Source organism: Psammomys obesus, unplaced genomic scaffold (assembly GCF_907164565.1).
Source record: "Psammomys obesus unplaced genomic scaffold, mPsaObe1.curated_primary_1811, whole genome shotgun sequence".
Taxonomy (NCBI): domain Eukaryota; kingdom Metazoa; phylum Chordata; class Mammalia; order Rodentia; family Muridae; genus Psammomys; species Psammomys obesus.
The window spans coordinates 23,367,278-23,384,617 of NW_026595981.1; the positions used below are offsets into that span (position 1 = coordinate 23,367,278).

Consider the following 17,340-nt stretch of genomic DNA (forward strand, 5'->3'; position numbering starts at 1 on the left):
GCGTGTGGGAAAAAAAAAATCATCAGGTTGCTTTCCTTAGAAAATGTCATGAGTTAAAAGCCGACTTGTTGAAACCGAAGAACACCTTCTACTGAATCATGAGATATTGAGCAATGTGATTTTTATCAGTGAGCGTTCGAAAGGACCAAGCTCAGGTTTGCATGCTTTGGGAGGTTTTCTGTCCCCACAGACTGCACTGAAAATATTCACCAAATCCAGTGACTACCTCAGTAAAATGGAAACGCCCTTCTCAGCGTGTTTTAATCTACAACAGCCAGTCAAACTCTTTTGTTAAGAATTAAGGAGAACAAAGTAAGAGTAATTATTTCCTGGGGACTGAAGCATATCTAAATAGAATACCCACAGATAACAGATCTAGGTTAGAAAATATTCAAGGCATTCTCTTCGTGCCTCCCCGTGTTGGATGCTAAGTGTGGGTTTGTTCATTCAGCATTACCATAGATGAGTGGTGGAAAAAGACTGAGAAATAAACACAGCTGCTGTGAGTTCATGATCAGGAGAGCCATGTTCGGCAGACAGCACAGCACAGCACAGCACAGCACAGCACAGCACAGCCGTCCTCCCGCTCTTACATTTTTTAGCGGTCCCTGAGCCTTGGCGGTGGGGGTCATACAGATGTCCCATCTGTGGCTGAGCCCCCAGTCTCCTATCGTTAGCTCATTGACCAGTTGCTGTTCACTGCCAAAGGAAGCTTCTCTGACCAAGGTTGAGGGCAGCCCAGGTCTCAGCCCAGACTGTGGTCTGATGGACATTTCTAGGAAGCAGCACTCAATGTTTGTGTATTGAACACTTTTAATGTGGTAGCCACATGCTGGCTCGGTAGTGGAGCTGCCTAGATAGCAACACAGATGTTATAGGTTTTATCCAGTAGTTCAAAACTTGTTCATGGTTCTGCACATCTCTGTTCAACAAGTACTGATCAACTCCTGCCATGGGATAACAGTGCTGCCTTATTCACTGTTGGGATGCTACTTCTGTGTCCATGTTTGTACATGTGTGTATATGTGTGTTCATGTGTACATGAGTGGGTACATGCACATGGATATGTGTATGTACATGTGGAAGTGGAGGTCAGTGTGGGAGTTGCTCCAGGACTTGGCCATCTTGTTTGTTTGTTTGTTTATTTATTTATTTATAGACACAGTTTCCTACTGGACATGAGGTGGTGATCAACTACATTTTTTCTTTTAAAGACTTTAAAAAAATTATTTTTATTTTTTTATATCAATTACAGTTTATTCACTTTGTATCCCAGCTGTAGCCTCTTCCCTCTTTCCCTCCCAATCACCACCCACCCTCCCTCATCTCCTCCCTGGCCCTCTCTAAGTCCACTGATAGGGAAGGTTCTCCCCTTCCATCTGACCCTAGTTTATCAGGTCTCAGACTTATTTTTATTTTTGTGTATGGTTGTGTGGGTGTGTGCATATGAGTGTTCTTGGAGGCCAGAAGAGGGCAGCAGATCCCCTGGATTGAAAACAGATACAGCCCCTGTCCTTAAGAACTTGCTTATATTATTTCAGTTGTCATGCAAATAAATATAGAACTGCAAATTGTGCTAAGAGATACGAAGGGAAATATATATCTATATATCTATATATCTATATATCTATATATCTATATCTATCTATCTATCTATCTATCTATCTATCTATTTATGTACATGTATATCTATATCAAGAGAGGCTGATTTGGTTAATGGTGTGTTTGTGTGGGGAGTGGGTAGAAGACAGTGAAAAGGCTAACTAGGTCTTTCCAGAAAGGATGTTATTTGAACTAGACCTGACTGATGAACAGGGGTTAGTTTGACCATGACTGGGCAGGCATTTCCTCTAGGCAAAGGGAAATGTCTGAAAGGAAGCTGAAGGGTTAGATTGTACTGGACTGTAGTAATCACCTACCTGGATGTCTAAGCATGTTGTACACCTTGAAGACATATGTGTATGTATTTAAAAATCAGTAAGCAAGGCCAGTGGGACTGGTGAAGATAAGAGACAGGCACAGTTTGAGAAAGGCCAGACTTCATTTAGGTGGATTTTTGGTGTTTATTCCAAAGACACCTGAAGTCTTTTGAGTTTTGAGCGAGGTTTTGAGTCTTTGAGTCTTTGAGTGATGGGATCAGCTCTGGGTGTGAAGAAGTGAAAGGAGTGAGCTCTGGTGGAAGCTGTGTGGACCCCCATCCAGCCTGGGTGGGGGTCGTGGTGGTGGAGAAAAATAACCAAATCAACTTATTTAGGAGAAACAGAGGCAGATGTGCTCATGATGAGTTCAGTGTCCCGGGCAAAGGGACCCGGAAGCCTATAGTTTCAGGCTGTAAGGAGCGTGATCTAGGTTAAAAAGCCTCAACAGAAGGGTTTTTAGGACAACATTGTGTGTGGGGGGGATATTTTTCCTGGATTGCTTAGTTCAAATTCAAGTTCACTGGAAGGTAAGAATTTGTTAAGAGAATGCTTTCTCATTTGGTGTTTTATCTGAGCAAATCAAACATAAGTTTAATGACCTCGAAGATATTAACATGACTGTGCTTCAGCTGTCATGATAACTTAGAAGGTCTGGAGATGTGTGTATACCACAACATACAACGCACAAATATTTCATGATACACAGGATACGTTTTATAAGATTAACTTTTCAGGGTGCCAGTACTTTGGAGAATGCAGCTTAGCTATATTAAATGGTATATTTATAGGACACACACACACACACACACACACACACACACACACACACACATATATATACATATAGATAATGAAAACTCATACAGATTTTCGAATAAAGACTCCTTTCTGTAACAATGTGTCAATAATATATCTCCTGTCTAAATTGACAAATAATTGCGTAACTTGCTATTTTAGTGTATCTTGGGAAACACAACCTGACACATATTGTCCCTTCAGTCAGCAGAAGCGTTCCCCTGTCATTCAGCTGTTCCCTGTGTACCCTCAAGGTGATGGAGAGTCATGATAACGATGACTCAGGCACTCATGGGTTCTCCTCCCTGCCGAACCCTGCCTTCCCCCTGGGCGACTCTCATCCTCCGATTGGCGACTGGCGGGGCTTTCAGCTCTCCAGCTCCCTCAGCCCTGCAAGCTGTACAAACACCATCTAGTGTCACACGGGGGAGCGCTCTGCCACTGGGGACTCCAGTGGGGGAACTGAGTCAAGTGTTCCTCCAGTTACACTGCCCTGGAAGACTTTCGCTGACTCCCAACCTCTGAACAACCAGAACGGGGAAGTTGGACGCCATTGCTGTGTTTTTTTTTTTTTTTTTTTTATCTCTAACTGGGCTGGTGAATTCTCATCGGTGTGGATGGACTGCCACAGATTCTGTTCCTCGGTATCTCTTGGTTGGATGCCAACTGCCTAAGTATTTATCTGCCAGCTTACCCGGCTGCTCTTAAGATAAGTTAGGACGTTTTAGCCCTGAAATTACTCTGTCACCTGTCTATGCACTGAATCAGTACATAGACGGCTTAGAACAGCTGTCCTCCAAACGTAAAGTATCCTAGAAGTTGCTCACATATGAATGTAAACTGTAGCAAAATATTTAAATGTTACGCCATTGGAAAAATATTCCCAGGGAATAAATATAGTATGTGTTGCTCCTTTTAAAACCAGTAAAAAAAGAAAAAAAAAAAGTGAGGAATGTCTTACCTTCCACACAAAGAGCCTCTTCCTCACACCTTTGTTAAACAATCGTGCATATCATGTGTGGAACTGTGACATTTGCCAATGGACAACAGTGATGCCTTCCTCCATCTGTACCAATCTGATAGGGAAAGCAATGCATGGCGTTGCATCGTGTATCTGCATTTAGGCTACACGGATCGACACCATTTTCAATAGAACACGTAGATACTCACAGCTGTGTGGTGGTAAATAAATCTGCTGACTCAATATGAGAATAAAGGAATATATAAGACTGTACCAACAGGATGTTGCTTAAAAATAAAATTTACACTCCAGCCAGGCTCCCACTGCCGGGCCACGACAAAGACAAACCAAGCATCTGGCTACCGTCATTTTAAGATTGAATTTGGGGAGATCTGCACACAGAGGAATGAGTCCGTCTAAAGCTCGTGGTTTGAAGAATCCCAAGATTTAGATATGCCCACGTCACCATTGCTGCCGTCAAGAGGTCTGTCAAGGCCAAAGTCCGTCTTAGGACCCCAGCAAGGCAGTTCATTTATTCTCCTTGATCTGACCGTTCATCCCAGGAGGCCACTGACCTGCTTTCATTGGAGAGGACCCTTGTTTTTCCGAACATTTCATGTAAATGGGATGCTTTTTGGCCTGGGCTTCTGTAGCTTAGCCACTGGGCTGACCTCACACTTCTGGACTGAAACAGTCCTCCTGTCTCAGCTTCCTGGGTACCTGGGACCCTGCCTGCCACAGCTTTTCTATATCAACATTTTTATTCTTTGTAAATTTGCAGGTTGTATTCTAGTTGAGTGACTTCGGTGATTCATAAGGCGATTAGGTTTGGGACCATGGATTCTGATGGTGATAATCTTTTATTGATATGTTGCTTGATGGTGCAGCCACAGCTTTTGCAACCAGCTATAGTGATGAAAAAAAAATATACAGATAGCACGCTGTCTTTTAGGTTTGATTTTTGAGTTTATGATATTAATCTCTCTCTCTCTATGTATGTGTGTGAACTTACACATATGTATACAGGTGCATGAGCATACGTGTGTATGCCTGTAGAGGCCAGGGGTCAACCTTATATGTAGTTCTTCAGGCGCTTTTGAAACAGGGTCTCTGGGCTGGGGCTCACTGTTAATTTAGGACTCGCTGACCAGTGAGCCCCACAGATCCACACGTCTCAGTCTCTGAAATTCTAGGAATTGGACTCAGGTCCTCGCGATTACATGGCCAATACTTTATCGACCGAGCCGTATGCTATTGATCTCAGTACAATTTAATCTTACCCTCATGTCTAACATTTAAGAAACGTTTACTCTACAAGAGGCCATTTCCCCAGCTCTATGAATACGTCTTCATTTTATTGGATATGTCAGTGTATTTTGAAGAGCACAAGATCAGATGGCCTCTCTGGCCATTCTAAACATTAATTTCTAACTTCCTTTTACACCGTGGAAAGCTGTCTGGTAGGCCTGCTGGGGAGTGGTTACTAGCTAAAGAAGACAGTCTTAACTTACTAAGTTTGCCATGAAAAGAACCTCCTCTCCTTCCTCCTCTTGCCACTCTTTCCCTCTCTTGCCTTTCTTCTTCCGTTCTAAGAGGGGAAATAACCTAAGATGCTAATCTCGAGTGACCTGAACAAAGTTCCCTTTCTGACATTCCAGCAGGTGGCGCTCTCACCAAGCCAAAAGGAGCCTCGCTTTGCTGCCTAAGGCGGTGTTTCTAGGTGGTTTCCACTCTCCTGTTGAACTTTCACCAAATACATTAAACGGCTAACATCCACTCTGTCCTCGATTATTAGAACAATGCGTGGACCTGTTAAACTTTTAAAACATATGCAAAAGGAAGACTAGAGCATACCCTTGAAACCCCTTGTTAGTCCCAAGAGATTGCTGTAACCATTCAGCATACACCGAATTTTCCAGACCCTTCTTTAGCTTATGCAAAATAACTGCATCTGCAAGAACCTAGATTTGTAAAATTCTAGACTTTAACAAAATTGTAAACAATATGTTTGCCTTTTGCCTTTTGATTGCTTAGGTCCATCTTCTGTCCGGGTCATGTGTCATTCTGCCCAACCTCCCAGAGTTTTACTTCCCCCGAGAACATTTTCTCAATCCATGTTTTACAGAGTCTAGCAGGCCTTTCCCACCTACGCTTAACCAGGGAGTGTGATCTCATGGTAGAAGCTGGAGTCTCGTGAGGTCATTGTTGTGGCCTGAAAGTCCGAGTCCTTCCCAAACACATATATTAAAACCTAACCACCAGTGTGGTGGCATTGAGAGGCGGGGCATTTGGGCGGTTTCAAGGGCAGAGCACTTGCAGATGGGATCGGTATATCATAGAAGAGAGGTCCCAGGGAGTGGCTTCCATCCCCTGCCATCTGCTCGGAAAGTGGGCCCTGAGCAGACACCCAGTCTGCCTGCAGAACTGTGAGGAATCAAGTTCTGGGTTTTACACTCTTTTCCCCTGGTCGAAAGTATCTCGTCACAATGGTACAAGTGACTAGGGTAAATGCTGTGCTAACTGCATCTCTTGCCAGTGAAAGTGTGGATTTCAGTAAGATTTTTTGACTTCCGTTGTGAAGTGCGTACTGGAGAATATGCCAAAGAAATGATGGGGAAAAAAAGACTGTGATTTGGAAGCTGCTATGAGGTCCCAGCCATGGGAACCTCTGTGGGAGAATTTTGAAATCACCAGTAATTTTTAGACAGCTGCCTTCCCTTGTAGGTATCTGACAGTCCCCTAGACCAAAGCATTGCTCAACAGCATTTTGATCCCTATATATCATGTACTTTGACCAAATTCACTTCCATGGCCTTCGCCTATCTTCACCTCCCTCCTCCTGCCGAGATAGCTTTGTACTGCTTAAGTTAGGGTTAGGTTCAGCGTAGGGGAGAGTTAGGGTTGGGTTGGGTAATATTAGGGGTTAGGCTTGTCTTGGAGGCCATGCTCTGTTATTTCCTTACACACGAGTGCCAGGAGGTGAGGATAATTGGGGTCATTATAGAGGCCACCCCAAGAAATAACCGATGTACAGACAACATTTGAAAACACAGGACCAGAGGAGATTAACCAGGGAGTGAGTATAGAGGGACCATGGAGGGTGAAGCCAACATTCAAAGTTAATAGAGAAGAGCCTGAGAGGAGGCTTCCAGGGGGAATGGCATCTTGGACCCACATTGCAGGGGCCGGGGTAGGGTTGGGGGTGGGGTTGGGGTGAGGGGCAGTCCCAAGAGGAAGGAAGGCTGGGAAATGAAGAAATGACCATTAGCTTTATACTTGATCATACCTCTTTTGAAATTCTTAAGTCTCTTAGCACTCAGATCGTCAGCTGTAGCTAATAAGGAAAACTGGTTGGTTAAAGCAATAACTACTTAGAGGCATCTGAGGTGAACACAGTGGTGGCATAATCTATTACTGGGAGCTGGGGACCTTGCTTGAGAACAGACCATCCTCAAGCAGGTCTGAAAGGTCAGGTTCGTCTAAGACAGGTGCTGAAAGAGGGCACCTCAACCCAGAGAGAGGTGTGCATGCCAGAGAGAGGTGAACAGAGGATTCAGAGCCACTAAACTCTTAAAGAGGAGTGACTTCAGAGAGCTGCGCACTGAAGCAAACCAGCTAAAAATGGAGTAACCCTCGGGGCGGGGGGGTCTTTCTCAGAAGTTTCCAGGCTCAGCTTTTTCCTCTCTCCTCTGCCCACTAGGATATCTAACCCAGGTTGGGTTCCAGATAGTTGACCATAATGGGATACACACACACACACACACACACACACACACACACACACACACACACTTTGAGGCTAGAAGCATAGCTCAGTAGCATACTGACGTCCCGGGTTTGAGACCCTGAGCATTGCAACAGAGGATAAGAAAGAAAACGTCGCTGCCTCTTTTTTCTTTTTCTTCTTCAACTGGGTACTATCTAGGAGCAACACAGTCTAGGTTCCTGGTGTTTTACGTAGACTGCCTCATTTAATCTTCACAAAAGTGGGCAAAAGGGGCCTGTGCTCTGCAAGCATGAGCAGTTGGATCAGGATCCGCAGCACACACATTAAAAAATCAGGGCAGACGTATAACCCCAGCCTTGTGGGCCAGAGAATGCCATGGCCAGCCCACTCAGCTTCCGGTTCATTGAGCGAGCTGGTCTCAAGGGGGAGAGAGAAAGAGAGGGAGAAGCCCAAAGGCTGCAGATGTGTGCACCTGCACAGTAATGTGGCAACTCGCATGTAGGCGACAGAGGCGTGCAGAGAGAAGTCCCTCAGGGTTAAGGGACAGAGCTAGGACTTGAACCCAGTCTGACTTTGGAGTCCCGAGTCTTCCTCCCTCAACTGAACCTTGGTTTCTTCCCTGGGGCTTTGGGTTTGACAACCTTGATCCAACCAGCATCTACTCTGCTTTAGACTTTGGTTATCTTCTATCTCGACTCAGAACTGACTCTTGTCATTGGCTTGTGGGTCTGACTCACTCTCATAAAGCCCCACCCTGGGCCGTATTGCTGCCAGAGAGGAGAAAGACCAATGCAAGAGAGGGCCCCACCCTTGGATCTTGTTACATGCATGTGTTCCCTTCTCTCTCCCCTGACCCATTGGTTTCTGAATGAAACATTTAGTCGCCTTCAAATAACTCCATCCCTTCTTCCTCCATGCATCCTTGGATCTTCTGTGAGCCCTCTGCCAAGGTGTCACCATGTCTGGTAGATGTCTCCCTCTAGGTCCTCAAAAAAAGGACCAAGTCTTACTCAACATTGAATCTCCTATCTTCCATTCTATGGGGACTCATTAAGTGTCTAGGGACTCACTGACGGTATGAAAGAAGGCCCTAGAAATGAATAGAACAATTGCTCTCTCCTATGGTGGAAAATAGAACATTTCAGCAACTTCAATGGGCTGGCATAGAGCCCATTAAATAACCTTAACTTAATCTCCATAATCTTCAACCTCAATTTTTTTTGTCTAAATGCTTATGTACTTAATTATCAATATCTTTTAAAAATTTTTATTTGTTACAGTTTATTCATTTTGTATCTCAGGTGTAGCCCCCTCCCTCAACCCTCCCAATCCTGCCCTCCCTCCCTCTTCTGCTCCTATGCCCCTCCCCCAGTCCACTGATAGGGTAGGTCCTCCTCCCCTTCTATCTGACCCTAGTCTATCAGGTCTCATCAGGACTGGCTGCATTGTCTTCCTCTGTGGCCAAGTAAGGCTGGCCCCCCTCAGGGAGAGGTGATCAAAGAGCCAGCCACTGAGCTCATGTCAAAGATAGCCCCTGTTCCCCTTACTAGGGAACCCACTTAGAGACTGAGCTGCCATGGGCTACATCTGTGCTACATCTAGGTTATCTCCATGCATGGTCCTTGGTTGGAGTATCAGTCTCAGAAAAGACCCCTGGGCCCAGATTGCTTGGTTTTTTTTGCTCTCCTTGTGGTGCTTCTGTCTCCCCCTTCACTCATAAGATTCCCTGCACTCTGCCAGAAATTTGGGTATGAGTCTCAGCATTTACTTTAATACCCTGCTGGGTAGAGTCTTTCGGAGGCCCTCTGTGGTAGGCTCCTGTCTTGTTCCTTGTTTTTACCCTCTTCTGGTATCGTAAGTCTTGTGTCTATGTCCTTGACATTATTGTTGAAATCAAGGAGGCACGTACTTCACTTTATTGTCATTAATCTTTAATTAAGGTTATTGCTGTTAAAACAGTACTATCCCATCAAAGCTCTGGGATTAAACAAGTGGTCCAGGCAACCAGAAAAAAGAGAAAACTTAGCAGGAAGACTTCTTCAGGCCAGAAGGTGATTTGGGGTTGCAATGAAGGTCAACACAGCCACAGGGACTTGTAAGTGGATATTGTTTCAGAAATGCTAACAACACCCAACATGAATAGAGAATCCAAAGAAGGGGAAACCGGCCCGAACAGATGCTGAATTAATGTAGCATGTGGAAGCAATAACTCTTAGTCGTAAACCCTGCATTCCGAAGGCGCCAGTGTGAGGCCTTAAACTGCCTCTTCAAGTTCCTGAACTTGGGAAGAGAGCACTTTGCCATCCACTATTTCCTGCACAATTGTCTTGATTTTTCGAGTTTTATTTGGGTCTAAAGGTAAAAAGCAGAAAAAAAGGGGGTAATGATTATTACCAACCAATTATCAATCCAAAGTTTATTCTTATTCAACCTAAGCTTTTCATCACAAATTTAGACTTTCAGAAGTCACTTCCATTCCAAACCAAACGAATTTTATTTAGGGGAAATGAGAATCAGTTCTGTCTTGTGCACAAATCAAAATATTCAGTGTCTCCCTCTATCTATCCATTCCTCAGGGTCTTGCTAAGTAGCCAAGGATGGCCTGGAACTCACGATCCTCTCTCTCTCTTTTTTTTTTCTTTCCAAGAGATGGGATGGTAGGCAAGCACAACCAGGCCTGGTGCACTTTAAAGCATTTAAGAAGCAGGCATGATGGTGCACACCTTTGATCCCAGCACTCAGAGAGGCAGAGGCAAGCGGATCTCTGTGAGTTTGAGGCCAACCTGGTCTACCGAGCAGGTTCCAGGACAGCCAGGGCTACACAGAGAGACCCTGTCTCATGCTGCTCATCATGCCTTCGTAGAGAAGGCTTCCCCTTCCTTGAGCTTGCTGAGGACTACACTGCCTAGTGCTCTGTGTGCTTCAGGAGATGTGCTGATGTCTCCCCTGCTCAGAACACCAAGATATTTTAAGTCACTTGTGCTCAACATTCAGCAAGCTCTTACCATTTCAGTCATTAACAAATGAGATTCTGACTCACTTTAACGATTCTCATGTCCATACCTTTAGAGGAATCAACCGATGGTGTCTGAGATTTGAAGACACCGGGCGATAAGCTTTCATCAAAACCATCGCTGTAAAGAAAACAGAAGGCTGTGCTCACGTGACTGCTGGCTGAGTAAGGAGAAGCTGTAGCTCGAGTTTAAACATTAGGGATGTCTATGAAACCACAGCAAACAATGGAGACACCGCTACAGGCTTCTTGGCTGAATGACGCACTGAGAGGGTACACAATTGGGTCAACACACATTTGTTTCCGAACTGCCTGGACTCTGGGGAGGGGCAACTTGCTCTCAGAAACCAGCTTCCTGAATTTACAATCTGGAGTTCCTCCCCTCCAGATCAGGCTGTTATGGTTTACAACAGGCTCACTACCATGGGACAAGTGGTCCAGATGGCTACCATTGAGGCGTCATCCCTAGCATCAGGTCATCAGGCGGTTCTTCTAAAATATGTAAGCCTGAATTTACAATGAGCATTAATAAAACAGAACACGGAAGTACTCGTTTTACAATGTAAGTGCTCATTCGCAATGAGCATTTTACGAATTAGTCTCAAGTAAGATCATGGCTGAATATGTTTCGTAAAGTATTTGACAAATTCTGGGCATGCATCTTTTAGATTTGTTGTTTTATCCTTTTCCCCTCCTCTTTACAAATAATTTTTATATGTGTGTATGATGTGCATGTGTGTGTGAGTATGCATGTTCTGTTGGTCCTGAACTACAGCTTGTTTGAGACACACTGAGTCACAAACTTCTGGAGACATTCCTGTCTCCCCCTCCATATTCAGTAGGAGTGATGCAATTAGAGGCGTGCTTTAAGGTTTTGGGGTTCTGGGCTCAGTTCCTACACACGCAAGCTCTTCACCCTCTGAGCTACTTCCTAGCCTGCCCCTTTTTCCTGAAGACAATCTTACTATGTAGGTGTAGCCCAGGTCGGTCTGGAACTTGGGCTCCTGCTATCTCAGCCTCCTGAGCGCTGGGATTACTGACAAGATTTGTTCCTTGTTTAATCCACAACAGCCCTCTCCTTCCATCGCAGGAAAAGCAGTCTGTGTCAGATGTCCACTGTCTATCAGCCCCTTCGACGGGTCCGACCCATATTGTCTGCTCACCCTTGGCCAAGCCCGTCCAGCAGTTGGCGGTAGGTCTCAATCTCCATCTCCAGGCGGGCCTTGACTCCCAGCAGGCGTTGGTGGTCGGCGTTCTGGCACTCCGCATCAGCCCGCACCTGCTGGATTTGCTCCTCCAGGCCGCCTATAAGCTGCTGTACCTGAGACAGCTGGCAGCAGTAACCGCCCTCCGTTTCAGCCAGCGACGCCTCCAGGGACGCCTTCTGCAAACGGGAGACAAGAGCAGCGTGGGGATCTGGAAACAAGAGGGCAGCCCATGGTCTAGTCTACAGTGGGTACACCGTTTCCTTGGGAAGGGTGAAGGGTGCCTCATCTCTCAGTGCACGTTTGTTACCCTACCATGGCAAGCTGGGACTGGAGCTCAATCTCCAGGTTCTGCAGCAAGCGCTTCAGGTCGGTGATCTCGCTCTTGCTGGACTGAAGCAGCTCTGTGTTGCTGCTGATCTCTTTCCTGAGCTCTCCGCTCTGCAATAGCCAAGTGGGTGGTGGGGTGAGCCCTGTGCTGGCTCAAAGGGCTTTCTGGGAAGGCGTCAAATCTCTGCCTTGGCGTTACCTTTTCAAGGAACCAGGCCTCTGCGTCTTTGCGGTTTTGGTCAGCCAAGGCTTCATACTGGGCTCTCATTTCATTGAGGATCTTGGTGAGGTCCACTCCAGGGGCAGCGTCCATTTCTACCTTGACCTCACCTGGACCACCTGCCTGGAAACTTTTGAGTTCCTAGGGACAGCAATGGAGAGAGACAGATAGAGGAGTTCACATGACTAGTGGGGTTCCCAGGTACTTTTGCCTTTTTGGCTGGCCTCAAACTTACAGAGATCCTCCCGTCTCTGCCTACCCGAGTGCTGGGATTACAGGCATGAGCCACTGTGCCTGGCTTGAAATTATAATTTTGACTGAGTTGATATAAGGGCAAAATATTAGTGCAAGACATCAACACATTTTTAGCTCGAAGACCTGTTTTTCTCCTGATTAGGAAAAAGCAAAAATAAAACTCAAGATATTTTCTCAGCTTTCTTGAATGACCAAGGGCTTCATGCTCTGTGCCTGTGGTTGTTCTTTCTGCTTCTAGAACATCCACTTCTTACAATTTACAAAAAGGAAAGAGAGCTGTGTGCTCATTACACCAGCGACTGCTGCAAAGCCAGGGCCACAAGTGGTACCTGGGCCCATATACTATTTCACACCATAGTCATTGAGAATCTAGCAGAGACTCCCTCGGAAGCCCATTGCCAGTGCCCTTTCTCCCTTTCTAGACCCCAAGCCTTTGATACATCAGATTTCCATATGTCTTATACTAAGTACATTTCTCTAACATATGTGGCCTACACACTATCTGCAGACTTTTGTTTTATTTTTTTAAATACTTCACATTTAAAAGAAATATTTAATGAAGACAATTAAAATTCCTGCCATTACTTAATAATGAAATTAAGCCTGAGTCTAACACTGTATCCATTAAAGCTTAACAAAAAGATTCATAACACACACACACCCCCACACACAGAGGGGAGAGAGGGTGGGGTGGGGGTTGGGATCAAAATAGACAAGAACACCAAAACTAATCGTTATTTTAATACGGAGATAATGATTCCCCAGCTTTGTTAATTCAAAATTGCAACCTTTGAGTCTGGGAGGAAAACAAAGCTATCTCTGACCTCCTCATGGTTCTTCTTCATGTAGGCCAGCTCCTCAGTCAGGTTCTCGGTCTGGGCCTCCAGGTCGGCTCTGGCCAGGGTCAGCTCATCCAGCACCTGGCGCAGCCTGCTGATGTCGGCCTCCACGGTCTGGCGCAGGGCCAGCTCGTTCTCATACCTGTCAGCAGTTTAGGAGATCTACGTTAGCACAACCATTGTGGTGGGGCCCTGGCCATCTGCGGGGCTATTTGAGTATGGATGTGTGGGTGGGGAAAAAAAAATAGTGATCCATATTCATAATCCCAGCACTTGGAAAGTGGAGGGAGGGAGACCATGAGTTCAAGGTCATTCTCAGCTACATAGGGAGTTCAAGGCCAGCCTGAGGTGCATCAACACCAGCCCCTGCCCAAAGAAGGAGGAGGAGGAGGAGGAGGAGGAGGAGGAAGAAAAGTGGTGCACTAAAAGTGTATGAACAACTTTCTATTTTGTGACTTTTCCTCTCTCTCTCTCTCTCTCTCTCTGTACGATTTCTTACTGTTCATTTGGAGAGAAGAGAAGGAAGATGAAGAAATAATGAGGTGATAACTTTCCTCCAACAGCGACCCTGGAACCCCAGGAAGGGGGTTCCCCGGGGTTTGACTTTCTAATGATACGCTACAACTAGCTGGAGGTCAACGGGCAGTGACTCCTTTTGCTCGATTTCTCTTGTGGGTAGTTTTCAACCTCGATACTTCATTAGTAGTTTCTACTGGGTCTTCACAGGTTCAGAACTGTTGTCACTACACCTTCCTATGAGGACATTTTTGTAACACAGGAAAGAAATTAGGTTGCATTTCCTCTGCATGGGAGGGCGGGGTATGGGAAAGGAGCTGGAATATAAAAATAAGCGCAGAGTTAAGCTTTCAAGTGCATGTGTTATCAGGGAAACAATTGTTCCATTTAGCCCCTTGGCGAAAATATTATTAATCCATTTTGACACGTTGAAAATTCAGGTTTAAGCGTAGGTGCAATTATGGTGTTGGCTTACGACTCATGCAAAGAGATGATCTGCAGCTCCAGGTGGAAGCAACTTATAACTTAAACTATAAGGTGAGAGGTTTGACCTGCAGTGCTTTTGAAGTGCCCCGTGTGGATTTGGGCGAGCACTGCAGGTGCGGAGTTTGGGGACTTCAGGACATTGGAGTCATTTGCCTTCCATGGAGGCAGAAAGTGGGGAGCTGGAGGAGGGGTGAGTTACCATCAGAGGACTCACTTCATCCTGAAGTCCTCGGCAGCCAGCCTTGCGTTGTCAATCTGCAAGACGATCTGGGCATTTCCAACGCTGGCAGAAATGATCTGGGAGAACAGAGGGAGATACATGAAAATGGGTCCTAAAGTAACTATTATTTCCTAAGTGCCATTTTGGACAGGAAGAGTAAATGTTGATGCTGAATACTCTTTTCCTCCATCCAAACTGTTTTTTTTAAAATAATTTTCCTTTCAGCTTTTCAAATAGCAAGTTTCTATACGGCCTTTGCATACATCCTTAGCTTTGGGTGCTCTTCCCGTCCCACCCCCACCTCTCCCTCCATCCCACCCCGTCCTTGTTTAAAGCTTTCCATGCCAGTATTCTCCCCCCTTCTACTTTCATATCACATATTTTACTACAGCCCCTTTCCCCAGGCACCTCCTCCCCACCGTGACTCCTTTCTTGCTTTCTGGTCTCTAAGGGCACTCATTTAACTCAAACACAGAGACCTAAACACTCCAAACTAGAATCCACATCTGAAAGAGAGCAGGTGCCTCTCTGGGCTTAGTTTACCTCACTCAGTATAACGGTCTCCAGCTGTGTTTTCCTAAGGCAAAAGCTGTGGATGTAGCTCAGTGAGAGAACCCTTACTTGGTCACAGGGCTGAAGCCCTGCGTTTGGTCCCCAGCATCACGATGAAACAGAACAAAGAGCAAAGCAAAGATCCCCAGGCCGTGTGTGTGTGTGTGTGTGTGTGTGTGTGTGTGTGTGTGTATTAAGACGGCTTTTTAAAAGCAAATACATTGGTAAAAAAATAATGTTGAAAAGTTAAGAAATGTACATTTCCTTTAGGAAGACCATGGAAGGACAGCCGTCTTAAGATGGAGTGGAGCTGCATTTCTGTGCTTCTTGAGGGGAGAAAAATTCTCTAAGTATGACCTAGTCTGAAAGTACCTAAGTTAAGAGGATTTATTATTATAAAATATTGTAACTTTAGAATGTTCCTAAAGCCCCTCCCCTTACCTTATTCTTGAGGTCTTCAATTAGTGGGTAGTATTTGCTATAGTCACTCTGGGACCCAGCGTCTCCAGGCCTTTGCGTTTCGTACCACTCTCGAATCTTATTTTCCAGTTCCGCATTCGCCTCCTCTAGGGCACGAACCTTACCCAGGTAAGAAGCTAGTCTATCATTCAGGTTTTGCATGGTTTCTTTTTCAGAACCAGAAAGAAGCCCCCCATTATTGCCAGAGAGGAGGCACAGGGAGCCACCTCCTATCCCCATCCCCAGCCCTCCCAAGCCACCCCCCAAAGGCCCCCCATAGGCAGCACCAAGCCCTGGCAAGCCTCCTACAGAGCCACCACTAAAGCCAGAACTAGACCCAAACATGGAAGCAGCAGAAAAGAGTCCCCCACAGCCAACTCCAGAGCCGGAGCTTGTTCCCCCGTAGCCGCTGGCAAAACCAGAAGCAGATACACCCCACGGTCTGCCTGCCGCCCCGTTCTGAGAGGATGACCTCCTGCACATCCCAGAGGTGCGGACTGAAAGTGACATGGCGTTGCTGAGGAGAGAGCCTGTGCAAGGAGGTGACCCCAGAGAGGTTGCAGTGCTGGCCTGCCTGAAGGGGTCATGCCTTTATAGGCTGTGAGGTGGGGGTTCCAGTTGAAGAGTTCATGCTCTGCATTCCAAATGGGAAGGCCCACCTCCCCCAAGGCATGTGATTTATGCATTCTGAAAATTCACTGGGATGGCCGTAATTGAATAACCATTTCCATTAGATATCTGTCAAATAAGGAGGCTGGGTGGAGCAGATAGGCTGTCGTAAGGAATCTGTCACCTTCGATTGTTTCCTCGCCTGTGTTCTCCCTACTGCCTGTATCTTCCAGACACCAGCAAAGGAAGGGATGGCGTGTTAAGGGACCCTCATGCTTCTGAAAGCTCTTTTCCTCCTCTTCCCTGCCAATTTCTTTTGGAAACACTAAATAAACCAGCCAATCGTGCTGTAGCTCTCTCTGTGGAAACAGTTCCAGAGGCAGATGAGGAGTGGGGAACGGATGCATCTGTTGAGTGGATATTAGAATTTGAGTTCTCAAGGTCTTAGAAACACCTGCTGTTAGGAGCTGTGCGCTTCTTATTTTTCAGACTTGGGAAAGCAGAACAATTAAACTCGGGAACGTTTGGAAGTCGAACGTTATAGTTATACAAGAATTGGCTTTCTTAGTAAACCACAACACCGGGGGTCTGGGCCAAATGTTTACTAATATTCTTTCAATGGCGTTACCCATGAGAACTTTGTAATAGGTGTGTTGACTGAACAGATTGTATATCACCTAGGTCTTTTCACCGTTAACGTGCACAAAGAAAAACACTGTCCAAAATAAGAAATGATTAACACTGTATGCCGAAGAAACCAGCAAGCCATTTCAGGAAGAGAAATGCTTTTTTTTTTTTTTTTTTTCAGCGTCAAACAACCAATGGAAGGCCATCTTATTGAATTTCTGTGAATACTTTGGGTAGCAAGACCCTAAGAATTTTATCCAAGGGCTGGAGAGATGGCACAGTGCTCAATAACACCTGCTCTTCTTCCAGAGGACCTGGGTTCAATTCCCCTGCACTCACATGGCAGCTCACAACTTCTAATTCCAGCTCCAGGGGATCCATTTAAAACTCTCAGTCTCAGTGGGCACCAGCAAGAATATGAACATAGGCACCTGCAGATACACACAGCTACACCTTACTAAGGATGATAAAAACAAAATTTTTATGTGTTATCTTCATTTCCAAAAGCTAACATTTTTTATTATACTTTTTTTCTTTGGTAGTCCTTTCTTTCTTTCTTTCTTTCTTTCTTTCTTTCTTTCTTTCTTTCTTTCTTTCTTTCTTTCTT

General features: G+C 45.5%; 1 protein-coding gene across 1 annotated transcript; it reads right to left on the bottom strand.

The window, feature by feature from the left end:
• Nucleotides 1-9,656: 9,656 nt before the first annotated feature.
• On the bottom strand, nucleotides 9,657-16,010 carry Krt12 (keratin 12). Its single transcript, XM_055620283.1, has 8 exons — nucleotides 15,480-16,010; nucleotides 14,481-14,563; nucleotides 13,250-13,406; nucleotides 12,150-12,311; nucleotides 11,936-12,061; nucleotides 11,579-11,799; nucleotides 10,466-10,536; nucleotides 9,657-9,754 (listed from the first exon to the last, which is right to left on the bottom strand). The coding sequence occupies exons 1-8, from the start codon at nucleotides 16,005-16,007 to the stop codon at nucleotides 9,657-9,659; spliced, it is 1,446 nt and encodes a 481-aa protein (XP_055476258.1). The 5' UTR covers nucleotides 16,008-16,010.
• Nucleotides 16,011-17,340: the final 1,330 nt, after the last annotated feature.

Excerpts from the sequence above, each read along its gene's own strand:
- Krt12 (XM_055620283.1), bottom strand. The coding sequence starts at position 16,007 with ATGTCACTTTCAGTCCGCACCTCTGGGATGTGCAGGAGGTCATCCTCT. Across the intron at positions 12,062-12,149 it reads AGGCCTGGTTCCTTGAAAAG|AGCGGAGAGCTCAGGAAAGA; the intron begins GTAACGCCAAGG and ends TGGCTATTGCAG. Across the intron at positions 10,537-11,578 it reads CTGGACGGGCTTGGCCAAGG|CGATGGTTTTGATGAAAGCT; the intron begins GTGAGCAGACAA and ends TTTTCTTTACAG.